This window comes from Tachysurus vachellii, chromosome 24, assembly GCF_030014155.1.
Source record: "Tachysurus vachellii isolate PV-2020 chromosome 24, HZAU_Pvac_v1, whole genome shotgun sequence".
Classification (NCBI taxonomy): Eukaryota; Metazoa; Chordata; class Actinopteri; order Siluriformes; family Bagridae; genus Tachysurus; species Tachysurus vachellii.
In genome coordinates, this window is record NC_083483.1 from 14,598,815 (window position 1) to 14,625,690 (window position 26,876).

Consider the following 26,876-nt stretch of genomic DNA (forward strand, 5'->3'; position numbering starts at 1 on the left):
CAGAGGTAACGACATGTATCCGCCATGTCAGTGTTTCAGTCACTTTATGCTAATGTCACACATGCACACTGAACACTCTCTCCACCGCATATTGACAAGACACGCCCCTTTCTGCTAATGTCACACATGCGCACTGAACACTCTCTGCACCGCATATTGACAAGACACGCCCCTTTCTGCTTATGTCACACATGCGCACTGAACACTCTCTCCAACGGCTATTGACAAGACACGCCCCTTTCTGCTTATGTCACACATGCGCACTGAACGCTCTCTTCGCCGCATATTGACAAGACACGCCCCTTTATACTAATGTCACACATGCGCACTGAAAACACACTCCACCGCATATTGACAAGACACGCCCCTTTCTGCTTATGTCACACATGCGCACTGAACGCTCTCTTCGCCGCATATTGACAAGACACGCCCCTTTCTGCTTATTGGCTACACGTTTGTTTTGTTTGTCGGCGCGACTCAGTATTCTGAAGCATTTCTCAAACATCGTGCACCGCACCTTTAAACAACCATAAATAACAATAAATTCTTTGAATGAATTTATACACCACCAGACCAACCAATGAGCCAAACAGGCAGCAACCACTAAATAGGCCGAAAAATGCCTACACAATCTAACCAGCTACCCGATGAAGCATCGGCCTACGTTTCCCTGACAGATCGCTCACTTTTTCCCTTTTTCTCACCTCATGCTTCTCAGAGATGTCAGTCAGCTGATGTCACACGCCAACTGACTTCTTTCAGCACTGAACAGTGTCATAATGAATCACAGCATGATACCGTTTCACTCTGCAGTTTTGCACGGCTTGGGACTGGAGAGCGAACATTGTCTGTTTGAGAATCAGGATGGCACCGTGACCCTGATCCCTCTGAACGAGTCGCAGTGCTCCGTTAACGGAGTTCAAGTCACCGAACCCTGCCAACTCAACCAAGGTCTGTCTCTCTTCCTGTAACCAGTTATAACCCGACACACCTTCGAACCGTTAAACGAGTCTTGATTTGCTTTACATGTGTAGTCTGGTTGTGTTCATGTGTACATCATACAGGAGAACACACTGTAAATTCTGTGAGGTGGCGCTGGTCAGTGTGACACTCTGTGATGGTGAATCTCATTTTGCTAAAGAATAAAACAAATCTCATGTGAAATCTTGGAGTGTATTCCACATTCCCCAGACTTACAGTGTTTGGTTCTTCTCTCTTTCTATTATCTTTCATTCCTTTATCTGTTCATTTAGTAGTTTTGGTTATTGTGCGTTTGTTTGTGTGCGTGTGTGTGCGTTTGTTTGTGTATGTGCGCGTTTGTGTGTGTTTGCGTGTGTGTGTGTGTTTGTGCGTGTGTGTGCGTTTGTGTGCTCAAAGGTGCTGTGATTCTGCTGGGCAGAACCAACATGTTCAGATTTAACCATCCTAAAGAGGCAGCTAAACTACGTGAGAAAAGGAAGGTCAGTGTCTCTCTCTCTCTCTTTCTATCTCTCTTTCTGTCTCTCTTGCTCTCTCTCTCTTTCTATCTCTCTTTCTTTCTCTTTCTCTCTCTCTCTTTCTCTCTCTCTCTCTCGCTCTCTTTCTGTCTCTCTCGCTCTCTTTCTGTCTCTCTCGCTCTCTCTCTCTCTCTTTCTATCTCTCTTTCTTTCTCTCTCTCTCTCTCTCTCTCTCTCTCTCTCTCTCTCTCTCTCTCTCGCTCTCTCTTTCTCTGTCTTTCTCTCGCTCGCTCTCCCCTCTCTTCCCCCCCCCTCTCCCCCTCTCTCTTGCGTGCTCTCTTTTTCTCTCCCCCCTCTCTTTCTCTCTCTCTCTCACTCCCCCCCTCTCTCCCCCTCTCTAACTCTCTCTCTCTCTCTCTCTTTCTCTCTCTCGCTCCCCCCCCCCCCCCCCTTTTCCCTAATGTTAGAATTTGGTTTCTTTTGTTATTTTAGAGCGGTCTGCTCAGCACACTGAGTCTCTCCATGACGGATCTTTCCAAGTCCTGTGAAAACCTCTCTACAGTCATGCTTTATAACCCTGGGTAAGCAGCTCTGGATACGTACGTGTGTGATTCTTCCTCTTCTTCCTCCCATCTTAGTTTTTCTCCCTGATCTTCCTCTCTCCATGCTTCTCTCCCCAATCCTCATCCACGGTACCACTCGCCTGCGCTTGGATTTAAAGGCATACGTCACCCAGATGCTCTAACGTAATGCTAACGAGGAGTGAGCGGGAATCTGACAGAAAGTTTCTAGCTTTCATCTGAGCTTGAGAACGTTAGCACTTTGGGTGACTTGTTTGGTTTGAGATGCCAGAGTTCCTTACATTTGCTTTATCTGTGCCTGAATTTTTGCAGTAGATGTTTCATTCCAAGGGCTCCCACATTTAGCGGTGTTTAACGCTGTGTTTCTGAACTTCCCTGATCACAGCCTCTACACAGAGAAGGGGCCGGTCTTTCTCAGGTAGACCAACCAGTGAGAAAAAAACAACTGAACCTAACTGTCCTAACATCAGCTGTCTTTTTCATTTGTTCACTTTTTTTTTCTCACATAGATGCAGTCCATTTTTGGTTTTTTTTTGGAACTGACTACAATTTTCCTTTTCCTCAGGACATTTTAGTATCTGTCCAAAACAATATTCACTCGCTATTTTAATGAGAGACGTTAACATGCATCATAGAGCGTAAAGGTTAAGTCCGTTATAAACAGTTCACCAAAATTCAAACCTTAACGGATTAAGCATCTAACATCTAATGTTTACACTAAACACCTACAACAAACACGATGTTGGTGGATACTAAAATGTTCTCATGAAAGATGCACGCAATGATCTAGTGATACATGTCGTGTGTGTGTGTTGATGCTCATTGCTTTGCATGTACCAGCTCATTACTGCCATTTATGTGTGCGCGTGCGTGTGTGTGTGTGTGTGTGTGTTGTGCAGTGTGTGTGTGTTGTGCAGTGTGTGTGTGTGTGTGTTGTGCAGTGTGTGTGTGTGTGTTATGCAGTGTGGTAAAACTGTCCATTCTAAATTTTTTGAATAACATGTTCAAAAGTGTGTGTGTGTGTGTGTTTGACTTCAGTTAACAGTGTGTCATGTTTTACAGACTGGAGTTTGAGAGGCAGCAGCGAGAAGAGCTGGAGAAGCTTGAACACAAAAGGTCTGGTAAAAGGAAAAGAACTGTGTAAAAGAAAAGATGTATATTAATTGTAATATAAGGTGGTTATTGTGTGTGTGTGTGTGTGTGTGTGTGTGTGCGTGTGTGTGTGTGTGTGTGTGCGTGTGTGCGCGCACCACAGGCGTCTGATCAAGGAGATGGAGGAGAAGCAGAAGTGCGAGAAGGCAGAGCTGGAGCGAATGCAGCAGGAGGTGGAGTCTCAGAGGAAGGAGTCAGAGCAGGTGCAGCTGCGCATCCGCAGGCAGGAGGCGAGTCTGCGCAAGCGCAGTCAGGACATCGAGAGCCGCATGAGGGACCTGCTGGCAGAGAAAGAGCGCTTCCAGGTGTGCACATCTGGGATATCATGGAGGGGTGGGGTTTAGAGAGGAGATTATAGTGGAGTATGTGTCACAGAGGTATTAGGGTAGGAGGGACCTGTGCTCCAGATGGTTACCGTGGAGTTAGGGGTGGGAACTCTTTTCAGAGGTTACAGTGACAATAGGGAGGGGTGTAGAGAACAGTGACATAAAATTAGGGATGAGAACTTCTCTCCGATTGGTCACAGTGGTGTTAGGGGCGGGACCTATGCTATGATTGGTTATAAAAGTGTTAATGGCAGAAATGGTTAATGACTTTAAGAGTTTTGCTTTATGGTATATGCTGAGAACAAGAACTACACTCAGATCGGTCAGTCGTATTATGAGCGGAATGTAGAAGAGAAATAGAGTGTGTTTTAAAAAAATGTGTATATATTTTGCTGGGTTCTTTGCTAAAGAGAGAGGATTGAACCCTTTTTAGGAGGAGCGTCACAGAGAGCAGCAGGAGCAGAAACAGAGGAGAAAGCAGCAGCAGCTGGAGCAGCATGTGGAGGAGGAGGTGGAGGAAGAGGAGGCGCAGGAAAAGGAGGCGCAAGAGGCAGAGGAGGAGGAAGAGGAACGTGGAGAGGATGTGCAGGTCAGGAGAGAACACGCAGAGCAGACGGAGCTCTTCAGAGAGCTGGAGCGTCTGAAACGGGAGCGAGAGGAGCAGGCTGTGAAAATCCAGCTGGAGAGGAGGTGAAGACGGACGACACAAAAAAAAACATCTTCATAAACACGTTGAATTTATGATTTAAAAAAAAAATAATTTGATTTTCTGTATCCGCACGTCTAGACGTCTGGAGGAGCAGGAGCGAGAGCAGCTCTCTCTCGTGGGCCGTCTGGAGGAGCAACTGAGGGAGCGGAGCGAGGAGGCGGCGGCGCTCTTGAGCCGAGACGAAGCTCGCCGTCTCGAGGAGGAGCAGCGAACGCTGGCTGAGATACGAGAGGGTCTGCTGCTGGCGAAGGTGGCAAGGGTGGATGGCGAGGACGCCGGCGAGGAGGCCCTGAGGAGCGCCAGGGAGCGGTACGAGAGTTTCAAACAGGAGCAGGTGCAGGAGTTGGGTGTGTTGGTGGAGGGGCTCTCGCAGCAGACAGAGCGGCTCGGGAAGGAGGTGGCCAACGATCACGCCACCCTCGGCGTCCTGCAGCACGCACACAGGGAGAAACAGAGACTGGTAGGAAGGAAAGCCTCCTCACATCGTATCACATCGTATCACATCGTATAAATGTCACTTTTAATGTTTACGACTACATCAGGAGTTTCTTGTCTCCCTCCGTCCCCCTGTCCTTCTCCCGTGGTAGATGCGTGAGACAATGGCGTGCGGCCTGCAGGACGCCTCGTCTCTCCTGCAGGAGGAGGCTCAGCTCTCTCAGGCTGCACACAGGCTGCAGTATAAAGAGCGACAGCTGCTTTCTCTGCGCGAGAGTCACCTGCCCGCCGTGTCCGAGGAGCTGCACCGAGCCGAGGAGGCGCTGGAGCGAGTTCGGGGCAAAGAGACGAAGGGCAGCCCCGAGCAGGTGGAGAAGGAACTGGACGAGATGCTGTATCAGGTCAGCACTGAAATTTAAAAATATTATAATTTAGCTTTTTCACTTTTTCCTGAAGATGAATTAATTCATTCATTTACATAATGTTGGAATGCTTTAGTTTATTTATGACCTGTGAGACTCGTATCATTACTGCTTTATGTGCTTGTGTTTTTACTGTAACAGGTTCTAACTCCCCTTTTTTCACTCTCTTCTCATCAGATAGAGAAAGAGCTGGAGGAGAAACAGGAGCGTCTTTCTCAGCACAGCGTCAGCGCAGAACAGCTCCTGCAGCTGCAGCAGACCTACGAGTTCACGGCCAACGTGGCGCGGCAGGAGGAGAAGGTGCGTCGTAAAGAGCAGGAGATCCTGGAGACAAGGGAGAAGCAGCAGAGGGAAGCGTTGGAGCAGGCGGTGGCTCGGCTTGAGAGGAGACACTCGGCCCTGCGCCGGAGCCTTAGCCTGGAGCCTGAGGCAGAGGAGGCTCGCAGGAGGAGCATCGTGGCCTCCATGGGACACAACAGCACAGGGAGTTCTGCAGTGCCTGAGCTGGACCAGGAGAGGTGTGTTTGTGTGCGTGTGTGTGTGTTTACAAACCTTATTCCGAGTCAGTTAGAATTTGAAGACTTCACTCAGTGTGCAGAGGGCAGGTTATAATGCTAACTCAGCCAGTTGATTGAATATCAGGTAATATGGCACTTGATGGCTACGGCATCAGCATAATTGACGCTAACCTTGTGCAAGTGAACACTAACAAGTGAACTAGAACTCATGCAGTCAATCGAGCGTCTGGGACGTCCACATCAACAACTGCGTGTGTGTGTCAGGATGGAGAGGGAAATCGCTCAGCTCAAGCAGAGGATCAGTGAGAGTGAGGCGAGTGGGCGGAGCCTGTCTGTGAGCAGTGATGACAAGACCAGTGTGGGGAACTGTCCAATGAGCCCCATCCAGAGCCTGAACACAGTGCTGCCTCTCACTGACGACCGGTATCTGCTCTAACACACACACACGTGCACACACACACACACACACGCGCACACCAGGATATTTACTATATTGCAGTAAAGTAAATCTGCAGGGTACGGTTTTCACAGGTAACCTCTTCTAGCACGATAAGCTCCGCCTCTTTTCCCATATTCCCTGATTTCCTAAATGTTATGTTATATATAAAGAAAAAATCTTGTTTGAGAGTGGTACAGTGACAGAGCTACACTGATTATTCCTTACTGATTGTTCAAACCCTCGATTATTGGATCCTTGAATTGTGTGTGTGTGTGTGTGTGTGTGTGTGTGTGTGTGTTTAGGTTAAAAGCATACATCGAAGAAGAGGTTCAGAAAAGGCTCCGGCAGATGAACCGGCAAAATTCGGACAATAACGGTCTGTCGCTGTCCTCGGAGTCGCTGCAGGTAGTTCTCACCACAACGCCTTACAGACACTGTTGCCATAGCAACCTGGGGTTCGCACTATAACTCAATTACCTTTTTGTTTTTAAGCTTTGAATGGATCGTATTACATAACGTAACACAGAACACGCAGCCAATCCGCTGTGAAGAGTATTAACAGCTGCAACACAGCAGACTAATCATGTGAAGCCCTACGATGGGTATGAGAAGCCCCTGCTAGGCCTGATTAGGAATAACTGTCAGTTTTGCATTGAGTGACTATTAAAGGTACTTTAATGTCTGAAGTTTATCATGGACTCTAACATTTTTTTTGTGGAAATAATGCCTTGGTTACCTTGTTTCAAGCCATTCTAGTGTGGTATAGAAAGCCTGCAGGAAGACTCAGCTCGATTTGCGCCAGTTCTCATGAATATTCAAATGAGCTATGCTGCTTGGCTCCGATTGGCTAACCGCTAGGATATGAGAGCATGACTATTCATTCACCCAGCGCAATAAGTAGCCTAGGCTAGAGGACATTTGTTTACAATCACCTGGAATTGCAGCAGAATGTCTTCTTCACAAGCCCGTTGATGTTCAGACATCCTTGCTGTATAGGAAACTCACTGAGCTACACGAATTCTGTGGGCGCGGTCTCAAGTGGAACAGCTCATGAATAGTAATGAGCTCAGTCACTCTGACGTCAGAGTGACCAGCTTTTCTAACTGACCTGATTTCTCCCCTTATTTCTTTTAAGTGGCTAGAGCTGACCGGGGAGGTAACAGTTCGTTTTCAAATTCACGACACAACACAAACACATATGGACCTAACACATATCAAAAAATACAAGTAAAAACGGTTTTGTTGTGAAGGCCACCTTTAACCTTTGACCATAAGACCCGCTTCGTTCTGTGAGTCATCTGTGAGTTTTTTCAACGCTTCAGCATGCTAACAGTTTGCAAGATTAAATTTATTTGTATCCAGTTCTGCAAAAATAAACCCCTAAACGAATTTAATTTTAATAATCTGTGTCCCTCAAAGTCACTCAAACATACATTTATCTTAAGTCTGGTAGCATAACAAAAACATCCAACCAGAACCGTTGGTGCTAGCGAAGCTCTCTACTGGTACTGTACCTGAGAATCATTTCAGCGGAGATGGTGTATAAAATAAAGCTTTTAATGAGTCGCTTAAGTCAGCCAGAGGATGAGGAAGTTAACATGGCTGTGTTAGCAGAGGCCTTGTCCAATCAGCAGTCTGATCTGTGTCTGAGAATGATTTTGCATGCTTCAAACCCACATAATTTCCAGAGATCTGTGCAGCAGGTGAACAGGATGAAAGGGCATGATTATTCTGATTCTTGCAATCTCTACTAGCTTTGTTTATCGTTACACGTCGTCTGTTTATTCTTTAGTTCCGGAAAAAATTTTGGAAATGGCTGCAATTACACAAAAGTGTTGTCTGAGCTTAAATTGTAGCTTGCTACATGTAACATAATAGCTACATCGTAGCTCGCTAAAACATCTCTCTGTTATTAGCTAGCTTAGCTAGCTTAGCAAAGCTTAGCAAAAGTGTGCTAATTTAAGTATTTTAACTACTTAATCAGGGTGCACGGTGGCTTAGTGGTTAGCACGTTGGCCTCACACCTCCAGGGTCGGGGTTCGATTCCCGCCTCCGCCTTGTGTGTGTGGAGTTTGCATGTTCTCCCCGTGCCTCGGGGGTTTCCTTTGGGTACTCCGGTTTCCTCCCCCAGTCCAAAGACATGCATGGTGACCCGATGTAGTAGAAGATGAATGAATGAATGAACTACTTAATCATATCTAGTGTTTGGTGAAAAACATACCGTCAATTCAGATGCTAATGAATGCTGTTTCCGTAGCAGTAAGCGAGCAAACTGGGTTTTTATATAGGCATCCATGCTGATGGATGAAGGATTAACCTCTGGAAATGGTTAAAATGCTGAATAACAACAACAGCTAACTAGACTACACTTACACTAGGCAGTGAAGTTCTGTTTTCCAGGCAGTTCAAACATTATGGAAAAAATACATCTGGTACATTAAAGTGTTGTATATTGATTTTTCCACTCCTCCAGTTTAGTGTTTAAATTTTAGCTTCTGGAGCAATGTGTGTTAATTTATTTCATTATTTTGTTACAGAACAACCATACACGTCTTGTAGATCCACGTAGACAGAAGTATGAGGTATGATCTCACTACTAGTTTGTAGAAAGACAAATAACTTGACAGTAAAATTCAAAAGAAGTGGGATATACAGTATAGCAAAATGGGGTAAATGTGGCTTCTGTCTATTCCCTCATGTTAGCGCTTTGTGTCAGTCCCGCTAAGTCCAAGTCTGGAGAGCTTGAAGGATCCGGTGAAGATCAGCATCCCTCGCTACGTCCTGCGGGGACAGGGCAAGGACGAGCATTACGAATTCGAAGTCAAGGTCTGTGAATAGCAAGGCTAATTTGGCTAGAAGTTTATTGAACATGTAAATGACAACTTCTAGTACATTCTCTCCAAATAAAAGTTATTTATATAGTAATATATTTTCATATTCGGAGCTTGATCTTTCTGTAGCGAATGATTTATTTTTTTTTTTTAAATCAGATAACCGTTTTGGATGAAACATGGACTGTGTTTCGACGCTACAGCCGCTTCAGAGAAATGCACAAATCCCTCAAGATGAAATACCCAGAGGTAAACTCGCTGTCATGCTAAACCAGAATCCCAAACATACTCATTCAATAGGATGCTGCAATCTGCTGCTCTTCTCCTTTGCTATAGCTAGCAGCATTGGAGTTCCCTCCGAAAAAAATATTTGGTAACCGGGATGAGAGAATGGTGGCTGAGAGACGCAGTCACCTGGAGGTAAGATGGTATCTCTGTTTTACAACTGACTACTTGGCATGCTCTTTATATTAATCTGGATATTTATGTCTCTCATGTTTCTGAATGGCTGCCTCTTTTTATACCCATTTCTGACTGGCTGGATCTCTTTATAACTGTTTCTGACTGGCTGGCTCTCTTTTTACTCATTTCTGACTGGCTGGCTCTCTTTTTACTCATTTCTGACTGGCTGGCTCTCTTTTTACTCGTTTCTGACTGGCTGGCTCTCTTTATAGCTGTTTCTGACTGGCTGGCTCTCTTTTTACTCATTTCTGACTGGCTGGCTCTCTTTTTACCTGGATCTGACTGGCTGGCTCCAATGTAAATTCTGGTCAACTCTTCTCTTTTTATATATATCTGTGGCTTAAAGTTACATTCTTTTTATCTCTCAGCGTTACTTGAGAAACTTCTTCCAGATCATGCTGTCAACATCCTGCTCGTCTTCTCCTTTGCGAGCAGACGACTCGGGCCTGCAGCTCTCCAAACATGCCGTGTGTGACATCTCACCCTTCTTCAAGAAGGGAGTGTTTGACTACAGCAGTCATGGAACAGGCTGATTACCACCACCACCACCTCTGCTGAGGCTACGTCACTTCTGTATGTCCATGCACGTCCCACGTCATTCCACACGTTCTCAGGATAGCACCAGGGTGGTTAAGTAGGCAATAATCAGAAAGCCAAAGTACTAGCCTTCGTGCCTTTGGTGGTCCCACATTTTAGGCTAGATACAACAGACCATCAAGGTCCGTGCTAGATCCCCTCACCCGGACCTGCTTCCTGTTACTATAGCAACCAGAAGAAGAAAAATGAATGACTGTAAATTATGTGCAGTTATCTGGCCTGGTTGTTCTGAGGTAAAAATGATACACGGGTCCTTGTGCCATCGATTTAACATATTAGACAGTATAAAATCAAACTGTACGCAAATCTACTTTGAGGCGGTTGGTGTTTGAAGTTTTGCCTAAACTGCACTAGATGTCATACATCCACTGTTCTTTTTTTATTTACTATTTTATGGCTATGAACAGGTTATTACTGTAATTATTGAGATTTCTTCGAGTGGTTATTGCTGTAGTTATTGGTGTAGTGAATATGCCTGTGTGGACAGCATCCAGCTAATCCCAGCCTAGCACATTCCTATGCAAGTACACCATAAACTACAGTCTACCACCTGCTAGCACTCCTCCTGGCCACAACTGGAACCGTTCTCCACCAACATTACTGCGATTAGTGTATAAGGCTACTAGTGTACACTCTTTTGGAGTAAAACACTTCAGCATACATCTTCCAAAATGAGACCTCTATCCTATTGAGATTTGCTAATCTGTTCTAAGTTACACTGGCGTGACCACCAAATATTTAACAGAATATGTCATAGCGAATAGTTACGAATTTGGTTCTATAGCATGATGAACATAAAAAACAAACAACTTTTTTGTCTTTGTACTGAAATGAAACAATAACTTTCACATGCACAGACAAATACATTTCTCTGAAAGCCATATGTGCATATGATGATTTAAGAATGCAGATTATTGTGCGGTGTGTGTATATAGGTGCTTCTTCTACTAACGCAATATGAAAGGGAAAGACATTGTACAGTTTAGAGAATTAATTCATGTTTCTTTCTTCTCCCCTGACTTTTCTTTAATGATTATTTCCTGAGATTCGTCATTTTCCTGATGGTTCTTCATTTGAATTTGAGTTATGAAGTGACTACTGGAAAAGCCATGGTGTTTGTAAAAAGAAAGAAAGAACTGCACTATTTTTCTCTTACGGGGCATGATATTTCGTCAAACGGTGACCGGAGATCTGAAGGCCTTTTGGTTATTTATACATTTGTATGTATATTTAGCAAAACATTTTATTTTAGCATTGAGGAAATTCTGATCTGTTCAAAACATTAAATAAAAAAAAATCCTATATGACTGGTCATTCATTCTCCATTTTACATACAGTACAATAGTTTTTATGTACATATCATTATTAAGCAACACTCTTTCTATATTCATGTTGATGAGCTGGTTTGAGTCAGCTAACGCTAGTGCTGGATTTGTCTGTTTTGTTGGCTGTCGGAGTTCGGCTGATTTTTGACAAATCTCCAAAGGACCTGGTTGCCGAACCTCTATTCGCTGGGTTTTGCCTGTAATTTGGAAAAACAAAAAGGTAATTGTTGACGCTAGTATAAAACTTTACTGCAACATTGGTATATTTTAGTATTTTTTGTACAAGATCAGAATTGAATTAAATTCTGGAAAAAACATCTACGATCAGTTAGAGCCAATCAAGAAGCAGCAAACCTGTGACTCATGAGGCTTCCAGCCAATCATAAACAGGATGTCAAACGTGGCTGGCACAGATCCATCTTCGTTCTCATACATCTCTAGGATGTAGAACAGATTTCCTTCGGTCATGCTTTTAAAAGATATTCTGGTTGAGTCCACATCATCTCTGGTGGAACTGTAGAGTTAACACCTGCACCATATTTTCTGGACTAATTAAAAACTACTACTATTAATACAAGAATTTTAAACCATTGATGAAACTTTTTTGAACATTACTTGAAATGTAAAAAAGTCACATGGCCTTATGGTTAATTTCCTGCAAACATCTACCACACTGCTTGTTTTGTACGGAAACAATGCTGAGACTCACCTTGTAAATCACACGAGTTTCGCCTACAAACACACCATCTGGTTTCAGCACATGATGGATCAAAAAGAGAAGATGGTTCATGAATTTTAGGATTAGCTCTGCAATTTGCATGCATCTTTTTAAGTAATTTCAACTCAGTCATTATTAAGTAGATATCATGAACCTTTTATAGTTAGACTAACCCAATTTGTTTAGTACAACCAACATTATTTGTCTTAACCTCGAAGAGCTTAAATTTTGATGATATTAAGTGGTAAATTACATACTTTAAGCTATTCTAACTTCTTTATTTTGATTCCATTCTACTTGGATATGACCATGCAAATTGTTACCTTGATTTTCTTTGAGTATAAGTAACTTATTTCAATTCAATCAGAAGAAATACAGTAACACAGCAATTCCAGTTTTATGATGAAACTGGTTTATTATAAAAAACAATGTCAACTTATGTCCAAAAAGTTTTTTTTACAATACTTGGACAAAAACATAATTGTCTAGGACTCAAGTATTTTTCAAGTAAAGTCAAGCAAAGAATCAAGTATTTTTCTTAGTAACCTGGTAGGTACAAAAAATAAATAAAATAATAAACGTGAAATAAACGTGATAATAAACGTGAAAAATGAATTTAGCAGACAATTGCCAGATTATTGGGTCCACCTAGCTGAAACAAAGATTTCTTCCTTTTTTTATATTATTGCAAAGTATTAAATTTTACCTTAATCACATAAACTACAGCCTACAGAACTAAAGTCTCAAACAAATACAACACTAACCTTCATGTAAAAAATTGTCAAAATTACAGCTGCTGTACGTGTATGCACAACAAAACATTTACATTTTTACATTTATGGCATTTAGCAGACACCCTTATCCAGAGTGACTTACAACTGAGCAACTGAGGGTTAAGGGCCTTGCTCATGGGCCCAGCAGTGGCAGCTTGGTGGACCTGGGGTTCGAACCCTTGACCTTCCAATCAGTAGCCCAACACCTTAACCACTGAGCTACCACATCCCCTCATTTACATGAAACATTTCAGGAATACAACAGTTTATTTTTTAAAGACATTACCTTCGAGCTAGCTTTCAGACCATCCAGCTCAAGAATTATTTTCTGAAACATCTCAAAAGTATTTTTTAGTTCCTTTGGGTAGCTGAGGTTGAGTGCATATATCAGCCCCATTAGCAGGGCACAGGCTCTGGATACATCCAGGTCATGCAGGACTTCCATTCCATGTGAATTAACATCATTCAGCCACTGTAAAACAAAACATAAAGTCTATTTTGAACACACTAGCTAGCTAAAAGCCTATTAACTTTAGAATCGATGAATTAGCTTAGGTCAAACGTTTTTTTTCAGTTTAGTGTGTGACAACATCGATTTAGATACATTTAGACAGATACAGTTGGTAGCTGCTGATATTAAAACAAAGCAAAAATATTCTCCTGTTTCTCCGGCTCCTAGTTGTCCCGCTCTGGCAGCAAAACAAGTTCGGGCAAATTCAGCCTTTACTCAGCTTTTAAAGGATGCTCACTAGATATACAAGTTTCACTAACTTAATATTTTTCTGTTGTTACAGTATGTGAAGGTAAAAGTGTTTACTCAAAATCGATATATAATTAAGTTGACAGTTTTTTATTTTAATTTTGAAAGACTCATTAAAATGAGTTATCAACTCACCAATACAAGTACATATTACAAACTTAACATTTTTATGCTGAAAATGTGGTTTATTTTAATTTTTACAAACTAACCACATGAATCATTTCGTAGTGTATGTAGGGCTGTCCCTAAAAAGTCCCTATTGATAGGGAGTAAACTGAACTGCAAAGCTTGGCATCGCATGTAAAACACGGTACAGTAAATGGCATAAGAAGAGCGACTGAGCCTACTCATGCATCTAGTATGTTGTCTCACAATTAATTGTTCTTAGACCCAAAAATTGCAAGAAATGTCAAAAGTGTAAAACATTTATGATGATGATGATGAATCTCCCTGAGACAATCAGTTGCCTTCCCTGTGTCAAAGCAAGTGTGTGTCCATGGCACCCTGCAATGGCTTCAATGAGACAGCGTCCCATCCATGTTGTACCTACCTCACGTCCTGGGTTCCTTGGGCAGGTTCCAAGTTCATCACACCCCTGACCAGAATAAAGTGCTTACTGAAGACAAATGAATGGTGGAGTATAGCCTTTAAGATTAATTTAAATATAGGAAATAGACACAATTTTAAGGAAATCATAAATGTGTTAATAATTAAGTCAGAAAGCTCCAAAATGACAGTAACAGATTTATTTTTAGAGCTTTTCAACAAATCATTCACATCATTTTAGAGGTTTTTTTCAACATCTTCATTGTTTGAAAGTGTAATATGTCTGTCAGACAACTTTCATCTATATATTCAGAGACAGACAGAGAGCAAGAGAGAGAGATCCACTGTTACCAATGATAATAGGTCACATATAAGGGTTAGTCACATATGATAATCAGTGGCATGTTGCTTGAATTTGCATGCTCCATTGCTCTGTAGCAGGTTAGCCTTGTTGTGCGAGTTACCATACCGATGAAACCTGATAAAAAACAGACCCAAAAAGTAGAGTTCTCTCAAACTAAACAAATACTTTCCTGGGTAGCCACTGAAACAGCTTCATGCAACAGGCCTCAGAGCTCCTAGGCTTAGTCATGTTTTAGAAACCAGGTTAGCCTTTCAAAGCAGATTAATATCATAGATATCAAGCTTAGCTATCTAGCATAAATGATCTTCAAACACTGTTGATTAAACATACTCCAATCACTGGATTAACTGTAGTTGATTAATGTGCTGATTATTAATTAACGTGTACTTTACTTCCTCTGGATGTCCATGTTTGTTTTACAGCATTTGCACCACCCACTTGCTATGTTTCTTAAACAGATTTCTTCTGAAACTTCTTCAGTATCGATCTGAATCATTAACTTGTTAACTGTTGTACATTAAAGAAGTGCATCATGACTTAAAAAAAAAACATGCAGACAGTCACACACCTCTAGTGCACACCAACTTTTACACTTTTCCTTTCACAAAGTCATTGGCAAAATTCACAATATTTGTTATTGCTGTGAGAATCAGAACATCAATCTCATTGTTGTTGTCGATTTCCTCATGATAGTTTTTTACAGGGAAGATGTACTTCAGTGGAATACCCAGAAGCACGTTGCACTTCTGCATCTAGAAAGACAGACACCGAGAATAATCTGCATGAACCTGCAGTAAAGCTCTTGTTCTGTTCTGGTACTGGAGTTCAGCTGAATGAGGTCCTTGTATTTACCTGCTCTCTGATCATCTTGCTCCTGTAGATCATTTTCACATTCTCTTTGACATGTGGACATGCAGCATCCACCTTGGTCATGATGACAACTACAGGAATCGCTGTCATGATGCATGCAGGTTATTAAGTTTTTCTTTGACTCATTATATGATTACAGATATTTTAGAGAACTGTATTTTATTTTGATTCTGGTAATACATCAGAGAGTAAGATACGGTCAATTTATTATGAATGAATGATTACAAAAATCAGAAGGAAAGAATGATGACTTACCTGATTCATGTGCTCCCTTTAGAATTAGACACAGTTTATTAGTAAGTTCATCAGGTATTTGGGCCATGGTGTCTGCTGATATGACATACACCAGACAGTGAACTTTGTCATTTAGATGTGGGGTGCTGTTATAGTCATTGCTTTCAGCAATTAGATCCTTCTGAGGATTAAACTGAAAATAAAAGACATGGACTATTATATGCACTTGCAATGGACAATGGATTATTATTATTTGAGAGCAGTGAAATAATTCAATATGTGGAAATAATATTACAGTTTCCTACCATAGAGATATTGTATATGTGAATAAACATTAACGTACTGTGTATCCCTCTTGCATATGACCATTCAGAATGCTGATGATATCCTTTGTGCGTGCACCTGAAGTTTCTTCAAGACCCATCGTATCACCGAGCACAAATGGAAAGAAAGATCCCTCTGTGCCTTTGTTCAGCTTGTAGACAGTGTACTGTATACCGGTAGAAATAAATTTTATTAAACACGTGAGCTGTGTCCTTTAATTGATTAGAAATTCAGCTAAACTAAAATGAAAGTGTATTTGAGTGTTAGATATTAAAGGTTACATATTGTTACCTTGCTTGTGACACTTTTGCAACCAGTGAGTGAGTGAGCGAGATAAGTACTGCGACCTTGGAGTGCTGTATTAACTGAGGTGATAAAGGCAGACTTCCCAGAACCTGCTGGTCCAACAAACAAAATCCTGAGATGTTCAACACTTTGGTTCGAACGGAACTCCCTCAGTGTCTGTAACATTCGTTCTCTTTCACTAAAAGAAGTTCATCAAAATTCAAAATCATTAAAATGCAATATAACAAAGTGAATTATCTCCTTAATTACATTATACCACACATTTCTCTGTCAACATACACAAACCCTTATATCCTAAGCGATTTGTACCTGGTTGGTGGCTCAATCATATATATACAGTGTGTGTGTGTATGTATATATATATATATATATATATATATATATATATATATATATATATATATATATATATATATATATATATACACACATACATATACACTTGTTTTCTTTGATTTTCCCAATCTATTTTCAGCATTAGACCTGTATGTTATTAAGTGAATTTACTTTTTCCAGAGATTAAGGCATTGCATATTTTGCTGCAAGTAAAAGGATAAAGTTGAATCTAATGCTACAATAAATCAAACAATTGTGTGTGAGAGAAAATCTAATGAAACAATAACAAACCAAGGAATAAGAGAGTGAAAGTGCGTAATCTATTACCAAAAACAAACAGGGGATTAAATTAGATTAAGAGTAAATAAAAGTGTGTAATCTAATACTATACAAATCCGGGAAAAGACAGTGCAAGAGTCCAATTTATTATATTAAACCAAACAGGGAAGTGTGGGAATCTAATAAACTAAAGTGACAGTGTTAGAAAATTTTAATATTATATTAAACCAAATCAGGTAAATGAAGAGTTATGAAGAGTTATTAATTTCAAAATCATTAAAAACCAAACAATATATTCCAATCAATATAATCTATAATACATGCAATCAATATAATCTATAATACATGCAATCAGTAATCTACAATAACCCAAAATGGGAAATAGAGAATGCAAGCAGGATTTCAGCTCATGCTAGACCACGGAGCCTTAAAAACACACACATACTGTACTTACTGCTGATGTATTAATACACTGACCTCCAATTCACGTGCCTCCATGGTTTTCCAGAAGCTGTAAGAGAAAATAGATAATTAGCCAGTGTTACTGTACTGTAGAACTGTAATCTTTAGCATTTAGTGTATAATTACACTTTAGCATCAGTATAAAACATTTAGATGATGGCCTGATTTAACTTTATTTAAAAAAAAAAAAAAAAGTTAAAAACATCACAGCACAATGTAAATGTATTCTGTAAATGTAAATGGGTGATTAGGACCAGAAGTGCCTTTAAAGAGTTTAAAAGCTGGGTTAGATGTAGGCCAGGGTATTTGTGGTCAAACAATTGAAACAATAGCTCAAGTGTCCCCACTTTTTTATAGAGCCAATTTACAGTAACTGCAAGCAACTCATGGCTCACCACGTTATTGTTGAATATGGTAGACACAGGCTGCAAGTGCAAAGAGTATGCAGGTTGAGTATGCAGGATGAGTATGCAGTCCACAGTGAACTGTTAACCAGGGTCTGGCTGGATTAACATTGCGGCTGAAGTGAATAGCTCCATAAGTCTGGTGAAGGTGTAGGTTGGCTACGTAGTACAGATGAAAGGAATGGAGCAGCAGTTGAGTTTGGTGAGGGCTGTAATCATGAATAGAATGGAAGTAAAAATTTGTAAAGCTGAGGAAGTATTAAAGTAAAAATGAAGAGGAGGCCAGGTTCAGCCAAGTGTGTTCCCAATGGTTGCCAGACAGAACCAGGTATAGTGATATAGTTCAATAATTCAACAGGGACACTGGCCTGAGGTGTTAGTTTGACATCTGGTCAGCGGTCATTAGTGACCCAGTCTGGCTCACCGATAGCCCCACATTTACAAATGAGCCGCTAATTTTGACCAAGCAAACATGTGGCAATGAAATGGCCCAACTGACAAAAGTTGATGTACTTCCCTATTCTCTCCCCATCTTTAGTTGCATTCTGCTGGGGTAAGCTGGGACCGACACAGCTGCAGGTGCTCCTCTTTAGATAGAGAAGGTTGATGGAGGCTTGATGACAGGGTGTATGCTTGATGGCTCAAGGTGGCAGGAGGGCAAGGAAACTGATGTGAAGCCTGAGAACAGGGGATTGGCTGTCTTTCAACATTGTTCCAGTAGGCGGTTATTCAGTCAGATTGCAAGGGAGATAAATGAGTCAAGAGAGTTGGATGGGTGTCGGATTTCGCAAGTCGGCGGTTATGACGCATATTTTGAGCGACAAACAAATGAAACACTGTTTATTTTAATGTTGCAAGAGCATCATAATTTTAGAATTTAGAATTACATTTTTTAAAATCTAACTAACTAAAATAAAATAAATTTAAATTATTTATTTTCCAAATCTACAGGGAGCCACAGCAGAGGGATGAAAGAGAGTGAGAGTGAGAGATTGTGAGGCAGAGCGTGAGGCTGTGGCTTGAACTCAGGTCAGGAATGTCAGGGTCAGACACTCCACAGGGGAAAGGAGGCACAGACACACAGAAGGGTGCACAAAACAAAATAAAAACATCTGAGCTGCAACACTACATAAGGAAGTGTATTGTTGATAAGTTAGGTAAGAGAAGAACCAGACTGATCTGAGCTGAAGGGGTTAATGGTGCTGAGCAAAAAGAACACACAACAGATTGAAACTGTTCAAGTATTTTCAAGTATTTTTGCTATAGCATAGCAATATGCAGTTTGTCACAAACACATTGAAACGTTGACTCCACATGGACAGCCTAAAGGTACATGAAACTACTCTGGGTGGCACCATGAAACCATGAAAATGACTTTGGACTGTAACTGCATATTGCTATGCTATAGCAAAAATACTTGAATAGGACTGAATTTAAATATACTGTATATAACCTTACCTATGACAAAGTCATTGGCAAACTTCACAATATTTGTTACTGCTGTGAGAATCAGAACATCAATCTCATTGTTGTTGTCGATTTCCTCATGATAGTTTTTTACAGGGAAGATGTTCTTCAGTGGAATACCCAGAAGCTCATGGCACGTCTGCATCTAGAAAGACAGACACTGAGAATGACCTGCATGAACCTGCAGTAAAGCTCATGTTGTGTTCTGATACTGGAGTTCATTCAGCTGAATGAGGTCATTGTGCTTACCGTCTCCCAAATTTTCTTGCTCCTGTAGATCTTTTTCAGGTCCAGTTTGACATGTGGACATGCAACATCCACCTTGGTCATGATGACAACTTTAGGAATCGCTGTCATGATGCATGCAAATCATTTAAATAATTTTCTTGGACTGATTATTCCATTACAGATATTTCATAAAAACAAATTCTTTTTTATATTTTGCTCATTAACCAATAGTAATAAATACATACAGGTGCATCTTAATAAATTAGAATGTTGTGGAAAAGTTCATTTATTGCAATAATTGCAATACATATAATAAGTAATGAAAGTGAGTTTATAATAAAATAGCATGATGATGACTTACATGGTGCTTTTTGCAAGATTTGTTTCATTTTATTGATTTCTCCAGGCATTTTGGAGATTATGTCTGCTGGTACTATAAATACCAGACAATGAAATTGGTCATTTAGAATTAGGGCATTATTAGCAGTCGGATCCTTATTCTGAAAATAAAAAATGAACTGTCAAGATAGGTCAAAGAGAGCTGAGGTGTTTTCCACAAATATATATTTATCTAGCAATGCAAATATGGATAGCTGGTTGTATGATAATGTAGGTTAAACACTTTGTGATCCAGAAAGTGAAATTAATTTACATTAACTGCACTTTTTTATACAATGTTAAAAAATTGAATAGACTATTATTTGAGGGCATTGAAACTTTTCAATATGTGGAAATAACTTTACGGTTCTGTACCTCTGAGATATCTTACATGCTAACAAACTGAAAGATCATTAACATACTTTGTTTCCCTCTTGTATATGACTATTCAGAATGCTGATGATGTCTTCTGTGTGTATGCCAGCTGAACCTTTTTCAAGACCGACTGTATGACCAAATACAAATGGAAAGAAGGATCCCTCTGTGCCTTTGTTCAGCTTGTAGATGGCATACTGTATTCAGGTAGAAACAAATTCTGTAAATCATGTCAGCAATTTCTATTTTTATATTTAAATGTTAGTCATGAATGTGTGTCCTTTACATAAATAGAAACTCATCTAAAGTAAGACAAGTGTGTTTGAATGTTAGATATTCAAATTATGTTATTTGTTGTATTGTTACCTTACCTTAACAGAACCTCCAGTGAGTGAGGGAGTATGATAAGTACTACAAGCTTTGAGTGCAGTAGTAACTGAGGTGATAAAGGCAGACGTCCCAGAACCCGCTGGTCCAACACACAGAATCCTGAGATGTTCAACATTTTCGTTTGACTGAAACCCCCTCAGTGTCCGTAGCATCGGTTCTCTTTCACTAAAAGAAAATCAAAGGGAGACATTAGCTAAATAAAGTATATTTTTAGATCAAAATTAAAATAGAAAATGTGTATAAGACAAAAATTATAAAATGCATTTAATTTTCGAAGCAATGACAGATGATAACAGATAGGAGACTCTTTTAGAGACTACAGAGCTAGTTTGACAGATAATCTGTGAACAAACTATTGTAAAAAACAAAAACTGCAAAAATTCAATGATGGCGAGAAGATTGAAGATTAAGCAAAACTGATTATAAAATATTTCAAGAGCACTGCAGTCTAGGTAAAGGTGACACTTTTAGCTGATAGCAGACCATATTAGCCTGTGAGGAGTTAAACAACGTGATTCCCAAAACTTGCAAAAGGAATTGAGGAGTTACGACAGACATCAGTACTGCAAAACTCAGGGTAAGGGACATGAGTCTAATCTTGTGCTATAATAAAGCAATCAGTGGAGAGAGAGATATATGGGGTCAGAATTGTTTCGTTATTCTGAATAAATATACTATGATCCACAAATAAATATAAAGAGTTTCACAAATATTTATTAAATCAACAAATGCACAATAAATCGTACAAAAAATGCACAAACCGTAAATATATGTTACAAATTTCACAAAAAGAAATGAAATTCACAAATAAATAAAATGGGATTTGCAAATAAAAAAATTTTTATAAATATATATTTAATTGTATTTATTTGTGAATGGCTTCCTGCTCATTTGTGAATCGCGTTCTGTGCATTTGTGAATCACTGCACGCATTTGTGGATTGCGTTCTGTGCATTTGTGGATTTGAAACATTTCTAATGTCAAGACGTGCACAAGAATCCACAAATAGGTGGACTCTGCCCACCGTCTACTCCAGCCAATCGGACAACGGTACACCTGTAAACATTGCTCACATTTTGCTGATTGAATATGTACTGTGTGACTTTATTAAAGTAAAAGCTAAAGGAAGCAGGATGCATTATGCTTACAATAACTCTTAGGTTTCATCATTCAAGGTATCATAATTCCTCTATACAGCTTGTATACATTAGAATAAAATGTCATTTCTTCACGACCATAATGCTTTATATACTGTAACGTAGAACGATGGCACACAGGGCTAAATCATGTACGTGCAAGTGAAAGCATCAGTATGAGAAAAATGCAAAGTAAAAAAAAAATCATGAGACTGTAAATACATGTGAAAGGGCACACAACTTGATGCAGATCTTGATTCTTACTGAACACTTCTTGCCAAGTTCTCCTCAGATGTGACCTCTGCCAAGACTTCCTTCTACAAGGAAAAACTTCCTCACATGACCCTCGAAAATTCCACAACATCATCTCTTCTCTGCTCAACCCCCCGGCTCCACCTTCTTCAACCTCCCTGACTGCAGAAGACTTTGCTTCCTTCTACCAGGAGAAGATTGAGGAAATCTGCTGGACCTTCACTTCAGCCCCGACTGCACTTATATCTCAGAGTATGGATTACCCTACACCTTTGTTGTCGCATTTCTCAACTGTAGCAGCAGAAGAGATTTTACAACTCATCCAGTCTTGCAATCCTACCACCTGCCCATTGGATCCACTCCCTTCCACTATGCTCCAGACCATCTCGCAAGACCTTCTGCCCTTCATTTCCACTATCGTCAATAGATCCATAGCATCTGGTCAGGTGCCAACTACTTTCAAGAGAGCAAGGGTTATTCCCATCTTAAAGAAACCCGCTCTGGGTCCATCAGACATCAGTAACTACAGACCGGTATCACTTCTCTCATTTCTTTCAAAAATTCTTGAGCGCATTGTCTATAATCAACTGTCTGTCTATCTCTCACAGAACAACCTCCAAGACCCCAACCAGTCTGGCTTTAAAGCAGCTCATTCCACAGAGACAGCCCTTTTGGATGTCTCTGAGAAACTACATGCTGCTAGATCAGCCAAACTGTCATCTGTCCTTATCCTCCTTGACCTTTCAGCAGCATTTGATACGGTCAACCACTAGACTCTCTTATCCACCCTCAGGGGATTTGCGGCTCAGCTTGGGAATGGTTTGCTTCCTACCTGGAAGGACGCTCATATCAGGTAACATGGAAGGGAGTGACATCTACTCCACGCAGACTCTCCACTGCCGTTCCACAGGGCTCAGTACTTGGTCCTCTTCTTTTCTCCCTGTATACTCACTCTCTTGGGGAAGTTATTTCCTCACGTGGGTTCTCTTACCACTGCTATGCTGATGATACCCAACTTATCTTCTCTTTCCCACCCTCAGATGCCACAGCTTCTGACCGGATCTCAGCACGTCTGGCAGAAATTTCATCATGGATGACTGCTCATCAGTTAAAGCTCAATCCTAGCAAAACTGAACTGCTCTTCATCCCAGGTGATTCATCCCCAGGTCATGATCTTGCTATATCCTTGCACAACGATCTGATCTCCCCTTCAGCCACAGCTCGCAACCTTGGGGTAACCATGGACAATCAACTGTCCTTTTCCTCTCATGTTGCTAATGTGACTCGCTCATGTCGGTTTCTTCTCTACAACATTAGAAGGATTCGGCCATTTCTGTCCACACAGGCTGCTCAGATACTTGTTCAGTCTCTTGTCATCTCTAGACTGGATTACTGCAACGCACTATAGGCAGGTCTACCTATGAATGCAATCCGTCCTCTGCAAATGATCCAAAATGCAGCTGCCCGGCTTGTTTTCAACCTGCCAAAGTTCTCCACACCACCCCGCTGCTGCGATCCCTCCACTGGCTTCCGGTAGCTGCATGCATCAGATTCAAAACACTGATGCTGGCCTACAAAGCCAAAAATGGACCAGCTCCCTCTTACGTCAAAGCCCTCATCACTCCGCGCACTGCACCCCGCACCCTACGATCTACCAGCACTGCTCAACTGGTTCCACCATCTCTCAGGGTAAGAGGCAAGCATACTACAAGACTCTTCTCTGTACTGGCACCAAGGTGGTGGAATGAACTTCCCCTAGAGGTCCGGACAGCTGAGTCACTGGCTATTTTCAAGCGGCGGTTGAAGACCTACTTATTCAGGAAACACTTCAACTAGAACTTCTTTCTTTATCTTTTGCATTTATAAAAAAAAAAAAAAAAAAAAAAAAAAAAAAAAAAAAAAAAAACCCTTTGACACTTTTTCATTGTAACTTTGAACAAATGTTTTAAACTCATGGTATCTTAAGTATGTAACTTAGTGAGCCAGCATTAATGTATCCAATGTTAGAGATTTAAGCACTTATGTACGTCGCTCTGGATAAGGGTGTCTGCCAAATGATGTAAATGTAAATGTAAATGTAGGCACACAAAATAGAACAAGAGAATCGTACTGGATGAAAAAAACGAGTGCAAACTAGACACTGCATTGAAGAACAGCCTCAGAGCGAGTAAATCAGAACGTGATTGGATGGAGGTAGACCGTGCCACGATTGGTCAGCGCCACGAGACCGTTGTCCGATTGGCTGGAGTAGACGGTGGGCGGAGAACATCTATTTGTGGATTCTTGTGCACGTCTTGACGTTAGAAATGTTTCAAATCCACAAATGCACAGAACGCGATTCACAAATGAGCAGGAAGCCATTCACAAATAAATACAATTAAATATATATTTATAAAAAAAATTTTTATTTGCAAATCCCATTGTATTTATTTGTGAATTTCATTTCGATTCCCGCCTCCACCTTGTGTGTGTGGAGTTTGCATGTTCTCCCCGTGCCTCGGGGGTTTCCTCCGGGTACTCCGGTTTCCTCCCCCGGTCCAAAGACATGCATGGTAGGTTGATTGGCATCTCTGGAAAATTGTCCATAGTGTGTGAGTGAATGAGAGTGTGTGTGTGTGTGCCCTGCGATGTATCCTGCCTTGATGCCCGATGACGCCTGAGATCAGCACAGGCTCCCCGTGACCCGAATTAGTTCGGATAAGCGGTAGAAAATGAGTGAGATGAGTGAGTGAATTTCATTTCTTTTGTGAAATTTGTAACATATATTTACGGTTTGCTTATTGTGCATTTGTTAAAAAAAAATATTTAAAAAAGATTTAAAAAATATTTGTGAAACTCTTTATATTTATTTGTGGATCATAGTATATTTATTCAGAATAACGAAACAATTCTGACCCCATAGAGTGTGAGAGTGAGGTATTCACTATTTTTCGCTAAGGTGTAACATAGGCTGCAGCTATATTATATGAAAATAATCTGATTTAGTGAAGAGTATAATATTTAGTTAAATATACATGCACACACACACACAATACATTAACACTGACCTCCATTTTACTCGCCTCTGTTCTGTGGGAAAAACTGTAAGAATAAACAGGGCGTTATAATTAGTGTATATTGTAGAATTATGTAACAGAATTTTTTATGTAGAAAAGTATGCCACAATTTGAACGTCAGTGAATTGGTAGAATGGTTTTAGGCACAAGATTGGCTGAAGCTGGGATTTTCATAAACAAGTCTGTAGAGTTTATACAGAATGGCATGATTTGAAGTCACACAACAACTATATTCAAAGTGAACAGTGTGATAACATATTGCAACTTACCATCCTCTTCTCCTGAGAACACAGAACCCATGATGTAATTTACACCTGTAAAATGTAGTCATCACCACCATTAACACAAACACACGTGTGGTGTGTGTGTGTTATAGTGCTTAGCATGTGGTACGCCGACAATTGTTTTATATTAGCATTATTTTGATAGTCCGGTACACACAAACCATGGGTCACATGAGTGGTGTTGATCAGTTCTGGCTTCTGAATAATCACCATTAATCTTCCGACATTTATATGCCGACATAAATCATAATCTAACCTTTTATTTATGGTGTGGTTGCTAAACCTCTGAAAAACCAATCAAATTAAGTTACATCACATTACATTAATCAGAACAAATTAAGTGTCACAGGAACTCCGCACTGCCAATTGTATTTTTTATTTCAACTACATGCTAATAAAATGATCACAGATTTGCTTTCTACATTATCCTTAACAGCTTTTACACATTGCCTTATGTTCTGTGACTTACCTTTCTGATGATGACTATAAAGCAAGTATGTACTTCTTGTTTTGTCTGTGTATGAATTTAGTTTCGATTTCACTAGCTTCCTGTTCAAGGTGTGTACATTCTTAGAAATGTGTTAAATTCTGACACATAAATGCGTAAGTTCCAGGACAACACGTATTGTGACACATTTACTGTGTTGAGTTTAATGTAGATTAAAAACCTCTCTCTTTAGTCTGGCATACACAATACTTCCCATAATCTTGTGCTCTAATAAAATGCAAATTATATTATACACATTATCATCTAGTGCTTGCTAATATTATGAACAGCAGCTACGTTAATTCCTTTCCACTGCCTCTCTCTTTCTACCCATCCCGAGTCATCCAGAAATTGTACATTTGTCAGACTGTATATTTATAATCACACCCTCTAGTGCCACCCATATGAGGATGAGGTTCCCCTTTGAGTCTGGTTCCTCTCAAGGTTTCTTTGTATACCATTCAAGGGAGTTGTTCATTGCCACTGCTGCCTGAGTCACCTCAGACTTGCTCATTGGGGATAAATACAAACACATTTAAATATATCTAATATTAGAATATGACAGTCCAGAAGGAATTTTTACAAGTCTATACTCTTCCATCTTTTCCACATCATATCAGTAAAAGTGATCAAGATAAATAACTAACAATCCTCACATGTTTTTGTCCACCTTTGGGATTAAATGAACAACTTCTCCAAAGATTGGGTCCTGTTCAGAACTAGCTGACAACATCAGAATGCTCCTTGTTCTGTATGTATGTCCACCTACAATTACTGTGTTGGACACATGAACCATATCTGTTGCTTCATCAGCAAAGGAGCTCATTTCTTTACTTATTTGGTCACCATATATCAAAGACAACAACAGGATATACATTTAGTACACATATTTTAAGATCTAATGGGTCCCCACATTTCCAACAATACATGTGTTGCACCTGATTTTTGTAAGCCAGAGTCTTGGAAATATTGTAAACAGCATGTGCTTGTCATTTAAGGGGATTAAGCTTAGCTTCTAACCTCATACACAAGAGTTTTGACAAAGGTCCAAATTGAATCATCATACTAGGATAATGTATCATAAAGTGGTGTTTTTGGATGAAAAGGATAAAGTTATTGTGATGATCAGTGATAAGCTGTTTCAGGAACACTGCAAAACCTTTGGTTACAACAAAAGCAAATATAAATGCTGCACATCTCTCACAAAAAAAAAA

General features: G+C 40.4%; 2 protein-coding genes and 1 long non-coding RNA gene across 4 annotated transcripts in view; 1 reads left to right on the forward strand and 2 right to left on the reverse strand.

The window, feature by feature from the left end:
• Positions 1-10,881, forward strand: part of kif16ba (kinesin family member 16Ba) — a 21,608-nt gene extending 10,727 nt beyond the window's left edge. The window contains exons 15-30 of one of the 2 annotated variants that reach the window (XM_060860411.1): positions 814-951; positions 1,378-1,460; positions 1,929-2,017; positions 3,080-3,133; positions 3,273-3,474; positions 3,929-4,185; positions 4,283-4,664; positions 4,792-5,040; positions 5,239-5,579; positions 5,844-6,002; positions 6,321-6,423; positions 8,556-8,600; positions 8,722-8,844; positions 9,009-9,098; positions 9,186-9,269; positions 9,680-10,880. In XM_060860411.1, the coding sequence (XP_060716394.1) occupies positions 814-951; positions 1,378-1,460; positions 1,929-2,017; positions 3,080-3,133; positions 3,273-3,474; positions 3,929-4,185; positions 4,283-4,664; positions 4,792-5,040; positions 5,239-5,579; positions 5,844-6,002; positions 6,321-6,423; positions 8,556-8,600; positions 8,722-8,844; positions 9,009-9,098; positions 9,186-9,269; positions 9,680-9,844 (2,564 nt within the window). In that variant the 3' untranslated portion in view covers positions 9,845-10,880. Of the gene's footprint in view, positions 1-813; positions 952-1,377; positions 1,461-1,928; positions 2,018-3,079; positions 3,134-3,272; positions 3,475-3,928; positions 4,186-4,282; positions 4,665-4,791; positions 5,041-5,238; positions 5,580-5,843; positions 6,003-6,320; positions 6,424-8,555; positions 8,601-8,721; positions 8,845-9,008; positions 9,099-9,185; positions 9,270-9,679 lie in introns of both variants that reach the window. The other variant, XM_060860412.1, reaches the window with a different exon arrangement.
• A 256-nt stretch (positions 10,882-11,137) lies between these two features.
• Positions 11,138-13,716, reverse strand: LOC132839446 (uncharacterized). Its single transcript, XR_009647729.1, has 4 exons — positions 13,011-13,716; positions 11,943-11,980; positions 11,588-11,670; positions 11,138-11,430 (listed from the first exon to the last, which is right to left on the reverse strand). It is a non-coding gene; the product is annotated as an uncharacterized LOC132839446 (long non-coding RNA).
• Positions 13,717-14,215: 499 nt separating this feature from the next.
• Positions 14,216-25,201, reverse strand: LOC132839444 (interferon-induced protein 44-like). The gene is made up of 13 exons (XM_060860414.1): positions 25,161-25,201; positions 24,883-24,916; positions 20,429-20,612; positions 20,105-20,254; positions 19,666-19,804; positions 19,326-19,426; positions 19,068-19,221; positions 17,221-17,254; positions 16,114-16,306; positions 15,842-15,988; positions 15,520-15,691; positions 15,247-15,347; positions 14,216-15,146 (listed from the first exon to the last, which is right to left on the reverse strand). The coding sequence occupies exons 1-13, from the start codon at positions 25,189-25,191 to the stop codon at positions 14,982-14,984; spliced, it is 1,605 nt and encodes a 534-aa protein (XP_060716397.1). The 5' UTR covers positions 25,192-25,201; the 3' UTR covers positions 14,216-14,981.
• Between the last annotated feature and the right edge of the window lie 1,675 nt (positions 25,202-26,876).